The sequence below is a fragment of the Bufo gargarizans genome, chromosome 6, assembly GCF_014858855.1.
Source record: "Bufo gargarizans isolate SCDJY-AF-19 chromosome 6, ASM1485885v1, whole genome shotgun sequence".
In the NCBI taxonomy this organism is placed as follows: Eukaryota; Metazoa; Chordata; class Amphibia; order Anura; family Bufonidae; genus Bufo; species Bufo gargarizans.
Window position 1 is genome coordinate 332,520,773 of NC_058085.1, and position 15,832 is coordinate 332,536,604.

Below are 15,832 nucleotides of genomic sequence, written 5' to 3' on the forward strand. Positions count from 1 at the left end.
GCTCCAGATTTTGCATAGACATTTTTTTTGTAGAGGCCTCAGCATGCTCTGGCATTTCTGTCCAATAAGCATCCATATTGTCTTTATTTTTTTTCTTTTTCACCTTACTTATATAAAAAAAACAAAAAAAGCCATTGGGTGTTTTTTTTTATTGCATGCCGTTTTCTGTACCAAAGTATTTTCCCATATTGCTCTAAGAGAAATATTTTTCTACATAAAAATGCAAGGCATGCAAAAAAACAAAAAAAGGTCCAGGTTGTACAACATACTTTGGGCAACAATCGCACTAAACTCCTTGAAAAACCTAACTTTTGGAAGTATTTTTTGAGCAAAAAATAAAAAAAATAAAACTAAATGCCAGGTCAAAAACAGCATAACACCACCCTAAGGCTGGGTTCACACGGGCGTTGCGGAAAAAGGTGCGGGTGCGTTGCGGGAACATGTGCGATTTTTCCGCGCGAGTGCAAAACATTGTAATGCGTTTTGCACGCGCGTTAGAAAAATCTGCATGTTTGGTACCCAAACCAGAACTTCTTCACAGAAGTTCGGGTTTGGGATCTGTGTTCTGTAGATTGTATTATTTTCCCTTATAACATGGTTTTCCCATGTGATGACCGGAGTGACGTCACCACAGGTCCTGTTCCTGTGCACAGCAAAGAAGAAGACAGAAGAGATGCCGGCTTCGCGAGCAAGTGGATTAAGGTGAGTTAAATTATAATTTTTTTAACCCCTCCAGCGCTATTGTACTATGCATTCTGTATTAAGAATGCTATTATTTTCCCTTATAACCATGTTATAAGGGAAAATAATAATGATCGGGTCTCCATCCCGATCGTCTCCTAGCAACCGTGCGTGAAAATCGCACCGCATCCGCACTTGCTTGCGGATGCTTGCGAATTTCACTCAGCCCCATTCACTTCTGTAGGGCCTGCGTTGCGTGATAAACGCACAATATAGAGCATGCTGCGATTTTCACGCAACGCATAAGTGATGCGTGAAAATCACAGCTCATGTGCACAGTCCCATAGAAATGAATGGGTCCGGATTCAGTGCGGGTGCAATGCGTTCACCTCCCGCACTGCACCCGCGCGGAAATCTCGCCCGTGTTAACTCAGCCTAAAGGACATAAACCAATTTATAAAATGTAAAATAAAACCACAGAGACCAGATTGCCACAATAAACAGTTTATTGCTTGAAGTTGAGAACCAGACAGCCTATGGTGTTAAAGGCGATTCACACATCTATCAGTTTATTTTTTTCATTCGCAGGAACACGCTTTTGTGATATTACAACGAACATGGCACGGTAACAAAACACTCTCCACCTTCAACACAGTAACAAATGTGCATCGGGGAAGGTGGATTCTGCGAGAGCACATAAAAGAATTTCCGAATAGTAGTAGTGATTTATACCAAAAATAGATACTGAACTTTAATCTAATGCAATCACATAATTCTTAGTGTTCTGAGTACAATTAATAGCAAAAAAAACTCTATAATCACCTTTGAAGTCTGGGGTAGGGGCACCTGACAAAAGTGACCTTTTTTTTTATCCTAATAATTCAGAAACTTGATTTTATCTTCACTAGGCTATTCTAGAAACTCTATAGGACGTGTCTCCCATGTCGTCACTGCGTATAGAGAGGAATTGGCACTATGATACAGTAACAAAAGACAGACAAAAAAACTGCTTACAAAACCTTTAAAAGAGACACCCAAATCTAGCTAGAAACTTCACATTCAGTCCTTAATATCACATACAAATAATTTATTACAAGAGTAATAAAGTGAAAACTGCTACTGTATATATACGGATTGTATTGACTATGGTGTTTTTGTCTTTTTTTTTCCGCACGACACAAAAAGGTTACATAGAAATTTTGGTTGCTGATGTACATATATATTTATATAGAGATATCTAAAACTGCTACTCCTGAATGTTCGTTACTGATATGGCACGAGCGCCAGTACTGGAAAGAATACTTAGCATAGGTTTTGGTAAGGTTTATAAATTATTCTTTAAAAAGTATATATATTTTTTTAATATTTATATATATATATTATATATATAAAAATGAAAAGCAGCTGCTGTGTGACTCGAAAAAAACCAAACCCATGTTACATGGCAGTGTAGTAAATAACATGGAAATTGGAAAATTATTTCTAAAACAGTAAAATGAAAGGAGGTGGAAATAGGGTTTTAGATTGAGAGGTGGGAATGGGGGGTTTAAGATTGAGAGGTGGGAATGGGGGTTTAAGATCGCCATTGACGTTTGGTAATGGCTGTTGATTGAAATGGTGACCTTATGATTATTGCACTTTAGTGGCTACACCCCTAGCTAGCCTAACATTAGGCACACAGGTTGCAGTTGACTATGTACTTATGACCATCAATATCTGGTTGGTTTCCCCCATGCCTCTCTAGGCATCTGCTGCCAAACTTCAAGCCTTTATGACTTCGTTAGAGTTTCAGTCTCAAGAAATGTAAGCAGGAAATGGTGTAAAGTGATAACGGGTCGCTTGCAGTGTCCTACCGGTGGGCATAATGCAGAAGTGACCTCCATCAAGGAGGGGTTTAATGTTTTCAAGACTGAAGGCACCAGAAATGCGCCGCACCCCCCAGTCGATTAACCTCCACAAAGTGACCGTGCACGCACAAGCTCAGCTTCCGTTTTTTTGCGATGACGCACAAGAACAGAGGAGGAGATTGTCGATATGTATTGTCTGCTAGCGTTTTTGGCAACACAACAGTGATGTAAAAAAAATATATACATGTATCCATGTTTCTACTGGATGTGAAAGAAAGTGAGGTATGTGAGCCTTGTTGGGAAGATGAAGCCTAGTAGATGATCCATAATGTACAAAGGTTAGCCGCGAGGACCGTCGTGCAGCTCAGCGATCGAGGAAGCTGCTATACTGCAGGTGGTCACCCTCACAGAGTGGTCTCTCTGTAGATCTTTTCATTAGGTTGGCATCTTTTCCCTGTCAAACAGGAAAATGTAAGGAACTGCATGAATGAAAACACAAACTCACCAAACCGACATAAAATAACCAACATAAAAAAAAACAATAAAAGACACAAAAATATTCACAACACTAAGGCCTCATGCAAACAGCGAGTCTGAAATACACAGGCACTGGCCATTTGTGCACCCCATCACGGATGCAGACCCATTCACTTGAATGGGTCCACAATCCAGAAGGTGCGGTGTGGAAGGGAGGCACGGAGCCACTACGGAGTGCTTCCGTGGGGTTTCTCTCTGTGCCTCTGCACCGCCAAAAAATAGAACATATTTTTGGGCGGTGCAGACGGATCATGGACCCATTCAAGTTGAATAGGTCTGGATCTGTCTACGGCAGCAAATTGTGGTCCCCACAGAAGGGGCAGGCAACGGCCGTGTGCATGAGGCCTAAAGCAAATAAAAATAAATAAAAATATAAAGAAATTGATATTTACCACCACATCACTGCACGATACAACACTTGTGCACATGTGCATTAGCTTTACCTGCCCCAGCGGCTATTCGGAAGGACAGGAAGACCGGCTGAACGGGAAAAGAGAAAATATTAGATACGAAGCTTCCCAGTTCATAGTTGACATAAATAGCGCAACCACTGAAGAAAGAAAACACTACAGCATTCATTAGAGTGTTTAACAAAAATATATATGAATGATTGAAGGCTGAAGACAAGAACTGCAGCACATTCCCTGTATAACCATACAGATCTTAAAATGGTAAGACTGGCCCTTGTGCTTCTAATGATATTGCCATGTAAAAATGAATTTCCATAAATCGGCATAACAGGGATTTGCCAGAGGAAAAAAAAAATCTATTTAAACGGCTCAACATGGTCAAAATGCATAAAAAAAAAAAAAGACACTCACCCCTTCCCTCATCACAACCGGCCCACCACCACTCCTGTTCGGGGGATGCCCAGTCCCTAGCCATTCTCTGCTTCCTACTGAAGCAATGAAGTCCCAGGATAGAGAAATGTGACCGCTGCAGCCACTTTTTTTTTTTAAAGTCTTGACCATGCTGAGGAGCCACTCGAAATAAATGGAACGGCAGGTTGAGCATGGGCAATGCAGCACCATTCAGCTCTATGGGATTGCCAGAGATAGCCAAGTGCAAGCGCTTGCCTACGTCCAGCAGTCCCATCAAGAGATGAATAAAGTGGCAGTAGATATACTTGACCTGCCACTCCACTTATATTGGGGGTTTCCAAATGGTATGGGGCACCCCTAGTGATGAATCAGGGTCTCAATGGTTGGACTAATCGTTATCCCCTATCCTGGGGACAGCAGATACCCCAGAGCTTTAGGGGAATGGGCAGGTTATAAACCCATCTTCCCCATACAGACACGTCAGGAAAAAGGAGGAACTATGCATGTAATAAAGTGGTAGCCCGTGTGTGGCAGCTCGAGAAGCCCCGCACTGCCGTTTGGGTGCACCTGTGCGATTTATTTCAAGCAAGTAGGAACTCTTTAAAGGGATATTCCCACCTTGGACTTTTATGATGTAACCTGTGGATATGCCATAAATGTCTGATAGGTGCAGGTCCCACCTCTAGGACACCTGTGTGGAGAACAAGGAGACCACTGACCCACCTGGTGAAATGTTGCTGCACATGGCCGTTTCTGTAAGTAACAAAAACAGAGGCGCACACACACACGTACGTCCAACTCTCCATTCATTCTCTGCCTGGATGAGGTGGTCACCTCACCAGGCGGGTCGGAGACCCCCCATTCTCAACAAAGGTGTCTTTAATTCCAGACAAAACTTTTAAGAAAGCAACAAGAAGAAGAAATGGAAAGAAGATTTGACTCTGTCAGGCAAAATAGAAAAAAATATATATATATGAGATATAAAATGCTGTACTTTACCTTGTGGTCCCCCATGCAGATATTTGGCCCAACGCCGTCATAAATCACTATCCTTTCATCATTTTCAGACTGAAAAAAAACAATGTACATGTAAATGTATTTAATTGCTGCCACTATATAGCGGTAATTTAAGATATTCTACTTGAGAATGTAATGTTTCCTGGCCCTAAGTAGAACCAAATATAAAAACACTTGGTGGTCTTATCGGATTATATGGACCCATCTTAAATGGGTTGTCCGGCTATATATATATATATTATATATATATATATATATATATACATACATATATACATACATACATACATACACACACAGTACAGACCAAAAGTTTGGACACACCTTCTCATTCAAAGAGTTTTCTTTATTTTCATGACTATGAAAATTGTAGATTCACACTGAAGGCATCAAAACTATGAATTAACACATGTGGAATTATATACATAACAAAAATGTGTGAAACAACTGAAAATATGTCATATTCTAGGTTCTTCAAAATAGCGACCTTTTGCTTGGATTACTGCTTTGCACACTCTTGGCATTCTCTTGATGAGCTTCAAGAGGTAGTCACATGAAATGGTTTTCACTTCACAGGTGTGCCCTGTCAGGTTTAATAGGTGGGATTTCTTGCCTTATAAATGGGGTTGGGACCATCAGTTGCGTTGAGAAGTCAGGTGGATACACGGCTGATAGTCCTACTGAATAGACTTTTAGAATTTGTATTATGGCAAGAAAAAAGCAGCTAAGTAAAGAAAAACTAGTGGCTATCATTACTTTAAGAAATGAAGGTCAGTCAGTCAGCCGAAAAATTGGGAAAACTTTGAAAGTAAGGGCTATTTGACCATGAAGGAGAGTGATGGGGTGCTGCGCCATATGACCTGGCCTCCACAGTCACCAGACCTGAACCCAATCGAGATGGTTTGGGGTGAGCTGGACCGCAGAGTGAAGGCAAAAGGGCCAACAAGTGCTAAGCATCTCTGGGAACTCCTTCAAGACTGTTGGAAGACCATTTCAGGTGACTACCTCTTGAAGGTCATCAAGAGAATGCCAAAAGTGTGCAAAGCAGTAATCAAAGAAAAAGGTGGCTACTTTGAAGAACCTAGAATATGACATATTTTCAGTTGTTTCACACTTTTTTGTTATGTATATAATTTTACATGTGTTAATTCATAGTTTTGATGCCTTCATAGTCACGAAAATAAAGAAAACTCCTTGAATGAGAAGGTGTGTCCAAACTTTTGGTCTGTACTGTATTATATATATATATATATATATATATATATATATATATTTTGACGACCTTTCATCAGGATAGGTCTTCAATATCTGATCGGTGGGGGTCCACAATCAGCTGTTTGAAGAGAAGGTGGCGCTCCATATGAATGCTGCTTCCTCTTCATTACACTGCACTTCATCTCCTATCCTGAGGATATCAATATATATGGCCGGACAATCCCTTTAATTTGGCCCGTGTCACAATTATTAAGAGGTAAGCACTGGAATTGTGGAGCATGTGGGGTTGTCCGTGCACCAGACCTGAAACCTACTCCAGCCAGGAGCTGAAATAGATTTCTGGTGTAACGTGCGCAGATTTCTGGCTCACATATTGTTAAAGGAGTCAGGCCACGGGCCATCTCACCCGTGGCCCGCATCCTCCAGTCTACCCTTTTGGACACGGTTTCAGAGAAATCTAAGAAGTCCCAAATTTTGTCACAAACTGGCACTTGCGACAAAACTCTTAACTTTTTCTACTCCAGAAAACTAGTGTAGAGCCATAATAAATCTTTCCTACAATGTAAAAACAGAACCTCCTCCAGGTTATAGGGGTATTTCAAGGGTATATTTACACATGGCGGATCTCTTGCAGAAATTTCTGACTGTCCTATTCATCTCATTTTGCCCAAACCCCTGCACTTGCAGCAGGAAATTCAGTAGCATAAATTTGTGCAACAGATGTGCCACATGTGGTTACACTCCGAGTCAGCAGTACACCACTTTTCCTCTAATTCGCATATTAAACTTAAAAGGGCTGTCCAACACCTAATGCAATGTTCCCTCCATAGTCATGGGCACCACTGTAGCCATTTACTGGCCTCAGTGGTCATGTGTCAAGTCACTGCCGAGCCCATTGAATAGCTGCAGCATCACTGCCGAGCCCATTGAATGGCTGCAGCAGTGCAAGCAACGACAGACAGGTTGTTACTCTTCCACTTCACAGGGGACTGAAGGCAGAAGAAGGCGGCAGCGCGCACCCCGCAGAGGAAGGCGGCAGCGCTCACCCCGCAGAGGATGGCGGCAGCGCGCACCCCGCAGAGGATGGCGGCAGCGCGCACCCCGCAGAGGATGGCGGCAGCGCGCACCCCGCAGAGGATGGCGGCAGCGCGCACCCCGCAGAGGATGGCGGCAGCGCGCACCCCGCAGAGGATGGCGGCAGCGCACTACTGGATGAAAGAATGTTTCTGATTATCGCCCTGTGTAAAAGGCCCTTTAAATTGGAGAGAAAATGGATTTTAAAAAGTGCCTTTTGTGCCCATTTTACAATCGGATTCTCTTTCCATGATCATTTACCTGAATACAAAAAGAAATTATTTTGATCATATTGCAAATGAAAAAAATGAATTCCAAAAGGCACACATAATGTAACGTTCTCACAGCGACAACCTCTAGCCGCGGCAATATGTCAGCCATTATTATATTTTTTTTCTCTTCAATCAGTCAAGTCGGAACGAAGGAGACTGTAATATATACATCACTGTTTGGACTAAAAAACTAAATTATGTTAATGCATTAAACTGGCTTAAGGTCAGGTTTACTTTATATTATGATTGCCTGCCAAAAGCACAGAAGAAAACATAACCTTCCCCATTGTATGCATGAGCACTTTCCAATATTTCAAGATCATCATGGCACTTCCTTTGCAAGTGGAGAAGCATTCATCAAATAGAGACTTGATAATTTAGAAAGGCAGCATAAAATTGTGGATTTCCAACTGTATAATCTTTAGACAGATAAACAAATTACAGCACTGCACAAGCAGGGACAGGGCACACTTGGCTGAGCATTCATTACTGCATGCTATCAGGCGTCAACGTGACTCGCAAGCAGTGGGCAACCTTTGGTGTTTTAGGGCTCAGGAAGCATAAAATAACATGATGGTGAGGTAACCGAGCATGGCATGATAGATGGTGCAGCATGAAAGCTGTTTACAGCCCCATGTCTGTCCAATCTGTAACGCCTAGCGTGCGAAGCTCCACATGCTGTGCGCTAATTTGTGAAGACCATTCATTTTCCGAGCACAGACAGCGCGGAGGAGCGCGTTAGACACCATCCTGCTCGTTCCATCACTGCAATTGAGCTGGATCAGCACTTTGTTTCAGAGACTAGATCACAGGGTATTCTCTTTCTGCACAGTAAAGCTTGAAGATCCTGCAGATTATCTTGTAATAGAGAGCATTGGGCACAGCGATCATTCTATAGGCAAAGAAGCAGAAACTGGAAAGAAAACACCATGAAAATCCAGCCTCCTCTTAATTTACTTCTATTGTTAAAGTCTCTTAGGAAGGAATGATTTTGTAAATCAGTGGAAAAAAATCCAAAAATAAAATAAAATTTTCATTGGCTTCTCTGGTATCAGACATGAGCTGGATTAAAATGAGGATACAGGCTGCCATAAACAGCAATCTATATGGGGCAAGTAGCGGGAAATTTAAAGGGTTTTCCGAAATATTTTTACTGGACTGATCAGGGTTAGGTCCAAAACCCCAGGAATCAGCGGCTTCAGAAGGCACCGATGCTTGCAGTAGCATCGCAGCCTTATCTCTGCTCACCACAGCGCCGTCCATTTAAAAGTGGCTGTGCTTGGTATTGCAGTTTAGACCTTTTCCCTTAAATGGGGCTCAGCTGTGTGACTGATGAATGCGACGTCTAGAGAAAGCTGTGAGAAGGCCACGGCGATAGTGCCGATGCATTCTCAAACAGCTAATTGGTGGGGGTCCTGAGAATCGGACCTCCACTGCTCAGATACCCAGGACCTAATCCAGAGGAAAGGTCAGCAGTTTAACCCCAGTAACATGATGGAATATAGCTGGGACATGCAATTAGTTTAATGTCATAGGAGTCCAACTTCTGAGATCATGATGAGAATAGAGGGTACGCAGACTGGGTTATATGCTGCGTCCCCATTAAAGTTTTCCCTACAAAGTCACCCGGCTGTGCAGAGAACTGTCCATTTCCTTTGATAAACCGTAAATGGGACGCAGCGCTAAACCAACACTTCACCCTCTGGACTGTGGAGGCCCCAGAGGTCAGACCCCCATGATCATAATACGATGGCATAAGAAAGTTATTACTATCCGGCTAAATGCTGCCTTGCTTTTTAAATTCATCAATTCAGTCTATAATGTAACAATCCTGATCGTTGCTTTTTCTGAAAATACTAAAGGATTTAATGTGGGTTCTAAAAAGGGATGGAAATCACGGATCCAGCACTTCCGTGGTTACAGAATTAGTGGTTCGAAAGAGGACCAAAGTCCATCAAGTTGAACCTTACAAAATTCGTACTTACAAATCCGAGCTGAGAAATGTATAAGCCGCTGTGCCATGAATTGGAATTAATCCTTCCCAATCCCAATTGACTACCGACAGATTCAACATCAACGTTCTACATTATGGGGTCATCCCATGAAAAATATTCAACATTTTTCAAACCAGCACCTGGGTCTGAATACTTTTGCAACTGCATTTAATTAAAATTGGTTACAGCCAGGGCTTTTTTTCTGGCGGAATGCCCCGGAACGGCATTCCGTCACCTATTTTCTCCGGCTCGCCCCGCCCCCCCTTTAGTTACTGGGCCCAGCCGGCCCGCTGCTTAGGCTGCGCTGCTGCTTACTTAGTTAGACAGTTTATCATGATTGCTCGCCTCTCAGTCCCTGCAGCCTCCGGCACCTCCGGGTCTCCAGCTCCCGCCCACCACTGAGAGCGGCGGAGAGAGTGAGAGAGCCGAGGAGACGCCGATTCTACAGTGGCCCCAAACCCCGCCCCCAGGCCGACGCCATTGCAGCCTGTCTGCGGCCCCAGACCCGGGACCCCCCGCCTCCGGCTCCACTGACAGGCCCGCCCAGCAGGCAGGGCAGCTGCTGGAGGTGCGGGCGGCAGTTTAGTGTCGTGGGGTGTCTGCACGAGCAGGAGGCAGAGCGGCTGCTGGAGGTGCGGGCGGCAGTTTAGTGTCGTGGGGTGTCTGCACGAGCAGGAGGCAGAGCGGCACCACCAGGCAGGAAAAGGAAAAAAAGGTAATTTTTAATTTATTTCATTTTTAAATAAAAAAATATTGAATTGGCCAATTAGGGGAACAGGAACAGGGAAGGAAGGGGCCAGGCCAGGCTGCGCTGCCCATGTGTGCACTAGGGCGGCGGCGGGCACTGGCAGCCTGGCTGTCACGACCGTCACTGGCAATGTCATGGTGGCACTAGGCAAGGCAGGCAGTGGCACTGGCACACTACTTGGGGCGGCGGGCCCCCCTTGTGCCACTGCCTGCCAGTGCCCTAGTCCACACATGGCCAGCACAGCCGGGCCCCATCCTTCCCCCAAGTAATGTGCCACTGCCTGCCAGTGCCCTAGTCCACACATGACCGGCGGAGCCGGGCCCCATCCTAAGCTTAGGATGGGGCCCGGCTGTGCCGGCCATGTCTGGCAACTAGTGTCACTGGCAGGTAAGGCAGACACACTACTTGAGGGAAGGATGGGGCCAGGCTGAAAAAAAAAGCCCTGGTTACAGCCACTGAGTTATTCAATTAAATGTATCTGTAAAACACCACCTGCTCTTTGTTCATTTCTTTATTCTCAGTAAGATCACAGAGGTGGTCGCACATGCTCAATTCCACCCTTCAGCTGCTATCAGCTATATTTACTGTTGGAAGCTGTGACATTTACAGGGGGAGAGCTGCAGCACAAAGGACATCCCCCTGAGCTCTAATAGGGAGAGAGCTGCAGCAGAAAGGACACTCCCCCTGAGCTCTAATAGGGAGAGAGCTCCAGCAGAAAGGACATGCCCCCTGAGTCATGATAGGGAGAGAGCTGCAGCAGAAAGGACATTCCCCTGAGCTACCAGCTTGAATAAATTTAGCAGGACAATTGGAACAATGAATGGGGAGATTCTGGATCCATGTGAGGTGCAGGGCTGGTTCTAGCTTTGCTTGTACTATATGATGTCTGATTATAATTTTTTATGTTAATCATGGGAAAACCCTTTAATAGCAGCAAAGCTAGTTTTATGATACCAGAGTTAGAGGGTTAAAGCTTTGCCAGAATCGAGGCTCTTACCTTTAAAAGAAGTTCTTTAGCAGAGTGTGACATCAGTATTCGATCGCACCACGCTGGACATCTTGTATTCATGTATTGCTTTCCCTGACTGCTGTCTTCACTGTACGGATAACTAGAAGAGAGTCAATACAGACATGTCAGGCTCCGGTGGTCCGCATGTCACTCTGCTACTGTACAAAATGGAAAATGTAGCTTAAATGACGAAGATTTTACACAATCTAGTTAGCGACCAACAACATTCACATCTATGTAATAATAGGGTCTGTTTCTTAATTTTAAATAGTGGGTTTCAAAAGATAAATATTGAGGGGTTTTCTAAACATTTTAGGTAAAAACATTTTTCAGGGTCAGAGAGGAATAAGAACCCCCCCAATCCATCGTTACTCACCTTACTGCTCCTCTCCACTTCCTGGTCTTGACATGCCAGAAACGGCTAAGGCAGGTCTCTGCTGCGGAGAGTCTAGGCCGTTTCAGGAATGTCGAGCCCAAGACCAGGAGGAGTGGAGCACAGGACAGCGGCATTGGGGGATCGGCTGATGGTTTGGTTTTGCTCTGAGCCTGCTTTTACATAAGCCATTTCCCTTGAAAAATCCCTTTAAACCTTGTATACCTACAAAACCCACTACTCATCCAAAGTTAGGCAAGAACAGAAAAAAAAACAGCCATTTATTACACAGAAATGTGGATGGGATGCATGATTATGTGACCAGCCGGAACGCTGTAGGAGGATGTCCACGGAGGACATAGATTTCACAGTAGGACGGAGTCCATATTATTAAGGTAGTTAAAGAATCGTGTTCAGATACAACAATCTGAGCCCGATTCTAGTTTTCATCACAATACACAAATTAGAGCTGGAAAAAGGTTTTGAAGTATGTATGTGAGTCTGTATACAGCACAGGTGTGAAAAAATGCTTTAAAAAACAAAAACGTTAATTGCTTAAAATTTTGAAATTTATTTTGCAGCAGGACAACGACCCCAAACATACAGTCAATGTCATTAAGGCCTCATTCACACGTCAGTGTTTTGGTCAGTGATTCTGAGCCAAAACCAGGTGCGGATCTAATCACAGAACAGGAGCAGATCTTTCCCTTATGTCTGTGGAGGCTCCAATTCTGGTTATGGCTCGAAATCACTGACGTGTGAATGAGGCTTAAGAACTATCTTCAGTGTAAAAGGAGAACAAGGAACCCCTTATCATCCAGTCTGTCTGGGATTACATGAGGAGACAGAAGGATCTGGGCAAGCCTACATCCACATAAGATCTGCGGTTAGTTCTCTAATATGTTTGGAACAACCTCCCTACAGACTTTCTTCAAAAACGGTGTTCAAGTGTACCTACGCGAAGGCCGGTCACACCAGATACCGATTGCATTTACTGTCCATTTCTCTTTTCTTCAGTCCCTTTGCATTTTGTTAAAAATAAACCATTAACACGTCTATATTTGAAAGCGTTCTTTACTTTGCAGCATTTTTCCCCACATCTGCCTAAAGCTTTTGCACAGTACTGGAGTTTTGTTAGAAAAGTTCCAGTTTAACTTATTATACAGGGAGTGCAGAATTATTAGGCAAGTTGTATTTTTGAGGATTAATTTTATTATTGAACAACAACCATGTTCTCAATGAACCCAAAAAACTCATTAATATCAAAGCTGAATATTTTTGGAAGTAGTTTTTAGTTTGTTTTTAGTTTTAGCTATTTTAGGGGGATATCTGTGTGTGCAGGTGACTATTACTGTGCATAATTATTAGGCAACTTAACAAAAACAAATATATACCCATTTCAATTATTTATTTTTACCAGTGAAACCAACATAACATCTCAACATTCACAAATATACATTTCTGACATTCAAAAACAAAACAAAAACAAATCAGTGACCAATATAGCCACCTTTCTTTGCAAGGACACTCAAAAGCCTGCCATACATGGATTCTGTCAGTAGGACTGGGAGTTGAGCTTGACTCCATCCTCAACCCGAAAAGGCCCCACAAGCTCATCTTTGATGATACCAGCCCAAACCAGTACTCCACCTCCACCTTGCTGGCGTCTGAGTCGGACTGGAGCTCTCTGCCCTTTACCAATCCAGCCACGGGCCCATCCATCTGGCCCATCAAGACTCACTCATTTCATCAGTCCATAAAACCTTAGAAAAATCAGTCTTGAGATATTTCTTGGCCCAGTCTTGACGTTTCAGCTTGTGTGTCTTGTTCAGTGGTGGTCGTCTTTCAGCCTTTCTTACCTTGGCCATGTCTCTGAGTATTGCACACCTTGTGCTTTTGGGCACTCCAGTGATGTTGCAGCTCTGAAATATGGCCAAACTGGTGGCAAGTGGCATCTTGGCAGCTGCACGCTTGACTTTTCTCAGTTCATGGGCAGTTATTTTGCGCCTTGGTTTTTCCACACGCTTCTTGCGACCCTGTTGACTATTTTGAATGAAACGCTTGATTGTTCGATGATCACGCTTCAGAAGCTTTGCAATTTTAAGAGTGCTGCATCCCTCTGCAAGATATCTCACTATTTTTGACTTTTCTGAGCCTGTCAAGTCCTTCTTTTGACCCATTTTGCCAAAGGAAAGGAAGTTGCCTAATAATTATGCACACCTGATATAGGGTGTTGATGTCATTAGACCACACCCCTTCTCATTACAGAGATGCACATCACCTAATATGCTTAATTGGTAGTAGGCTTTCGAGCCTATACAGCTTGGAGTAAGACAACATGCATAAAGAGGATGATGTGGTCAAAATACTCATTTGCCTAATAATTCTGCACTCCCTGTATATTCATGTAAATTCCTGCTCTTTTTGGACTTAGAAGTCCAGCGGGCAGAGTGACTTTATGGTTGACCGACGTCTCTGACTGTGCACACAAAGATGGCGGTCATCTTAATAAGACCGCCCACTGGACTCCTAAGCATACAGAGAGCAGGGATTTACATGAATAAAATACCAGTTCTAAATCCTTCCCCATAAAACTATGTATCAGTCTTCTCAGCTCCTCCTGCTCTATAACATGCCGTCTGCAGATCACTGCACTGTATTGCTTTATTTCAGATCTATGACATGGTCCATACTCCAGTGAATGCGGTATTATCTCACATTCACATGACTACACATGCAGAGCTCATGTCTGATGAGGATAATCTAGTATATTTGTGTGAAGGACATAATACAACCATTTACCCGCAGCATTGACAGATTCTTTACAGTGACAAAACACGGGCTAACTATTACTCTGTACGCTGTTCAATTAGACAAGATTAAGTATTGAGCTGCTTCTCCTAAGAGACTTAAAGGACTGGTTTAGGAGTATTGACAAATGATCGCTTATTCCTAAACTGATTTACAATGCAAAAAGAAAACAGGAAAAAAAAAGGTTCTCTAATGTAATTTCAATAGAGGCAATTTATTATCCGAGGCGACGTATCTGCACCTGATAGAACATGCTAATTGAATTTTACAGCACTATCATTTGCAGGCATTATGACTTCTGGTTTAACTACAGCTATATACATATGAACGTCAGGCTCTGGGTGAAGGCATGGACTATAGTCGCCCTGTTCATCTCCATATCTATAAAAATGGAAATTGTTCATTAGAAATAAGTTGTTTTGGAGCGAGCGTGTACTGACAATTTTACTAACTTGAAGAGTATCATATGCATCAGAACTGATAAGAACAGCGAAGCTGGCCATAGACTGTCAATCATCGATCTACTCAAGAATGACCATCTGTAGACTCAAAAATGTCTAATTGGGGAAATGTGCCATCTACTTTACACGAGTGGATGTCTCCTCAGTCACCCAAAAGTCGGTTAAGAGTAAAAGATAGAGGAGGCAGTAGTATCTCCTCCCCAGTGTCTCCCTGAGATTGCTTGCTGTGAGAGGGGAGAGGGAGCAGAATGAAAAGAAAAGCCCATGGAGTGAGAGCACATAGTACGGCTCTGACATCATAAAGAGACTTTAATGCTAAATGTACACGATCAGGATTGCATGCGGATTTTCCGCACCATAGATCATGCACATTGTATTCTATGAGAATTTGAAAAGGTCATGTACACTATGCAGATTTTTTTCTGTGCAGATTTTAAAATCCGTAGCATATCAATTTATTTTATTTTTCCAGACCGGATTTTCTCCATTCACTTAGTAAAATCTGCAAGCGAAAAATACACACCAATTAATACGGATTGTTCGTATGGATTTCCCTGCAAACACAAGCAGATTTCAGTGCGGATTCTCCGCACATAAATCCTGAACGTGTGCTTGTACCCTTAGGCCTCTTTCACACGGGCGTCAGTTTTTTTGCCCGGATAAGAGCCGGGTGCGTTGCGGGAAAATGCGCGATTTTTTCTGCGCAAGTGCAAAACATTGTCATGCGTTGCACTCACGTGAGAAAAATCGCGCATGTTTGGTACCCAAACCCGAACTTCTTCATAGAAGTTCGGGCTTGTGATTGATGTTCTGAAGATTGTATTATTTTCCCTTATAACATGGTTATAAGGGAAAATAATAGCATTCTGAATACAGAATGAATAGTAAACCAGCGCTAGAGGGGTTAAAAAAAATAAAAAATTATTTAACTCACCTTAGTCCACTTGCTCGCGAAGCTGGCATCTCCTTCTG

The 15,832-nt window shown here is 43.1% G+C and overlaps 1 protein-coding gene across 1 annotated transcript in view; it reads right to left on the minus strand.

Annotated features, from left to right (window-relative positions):
* Positions 1-1,169: 1,169 nt before the first annotated feature.
* Positions 1,170-15,832, minus strand: part of INPP5A (inositol polyphosphate-5-phosphatase A) — a 448,685-nt gene continuing 434,022 nt past the window's right edge. Inside the window, exons 13-16 of the mRNA XM_044296965.1 lie at positions 11,204-11,315; positions 4,886-4,954; positions 3,458-3,545; positions 1,170-2,982 (exon numbers count right to left, since the gene is read on the minus strand). Coding sequence (XP_044152900.1) covers positions 3,465-3,545; positions 4,886-4,954; positions 11,204-11,315 — 262 coding nt within the window. The 3' untranslated portion in view covers positions 1,170-2,982; positions 3,458-3,464. The remainder of the gene's footprint in view (positions 2,983-3,457; positions 3,546-4,885; positions 4,955-11,203; positions 11,316-15,832) is intronic.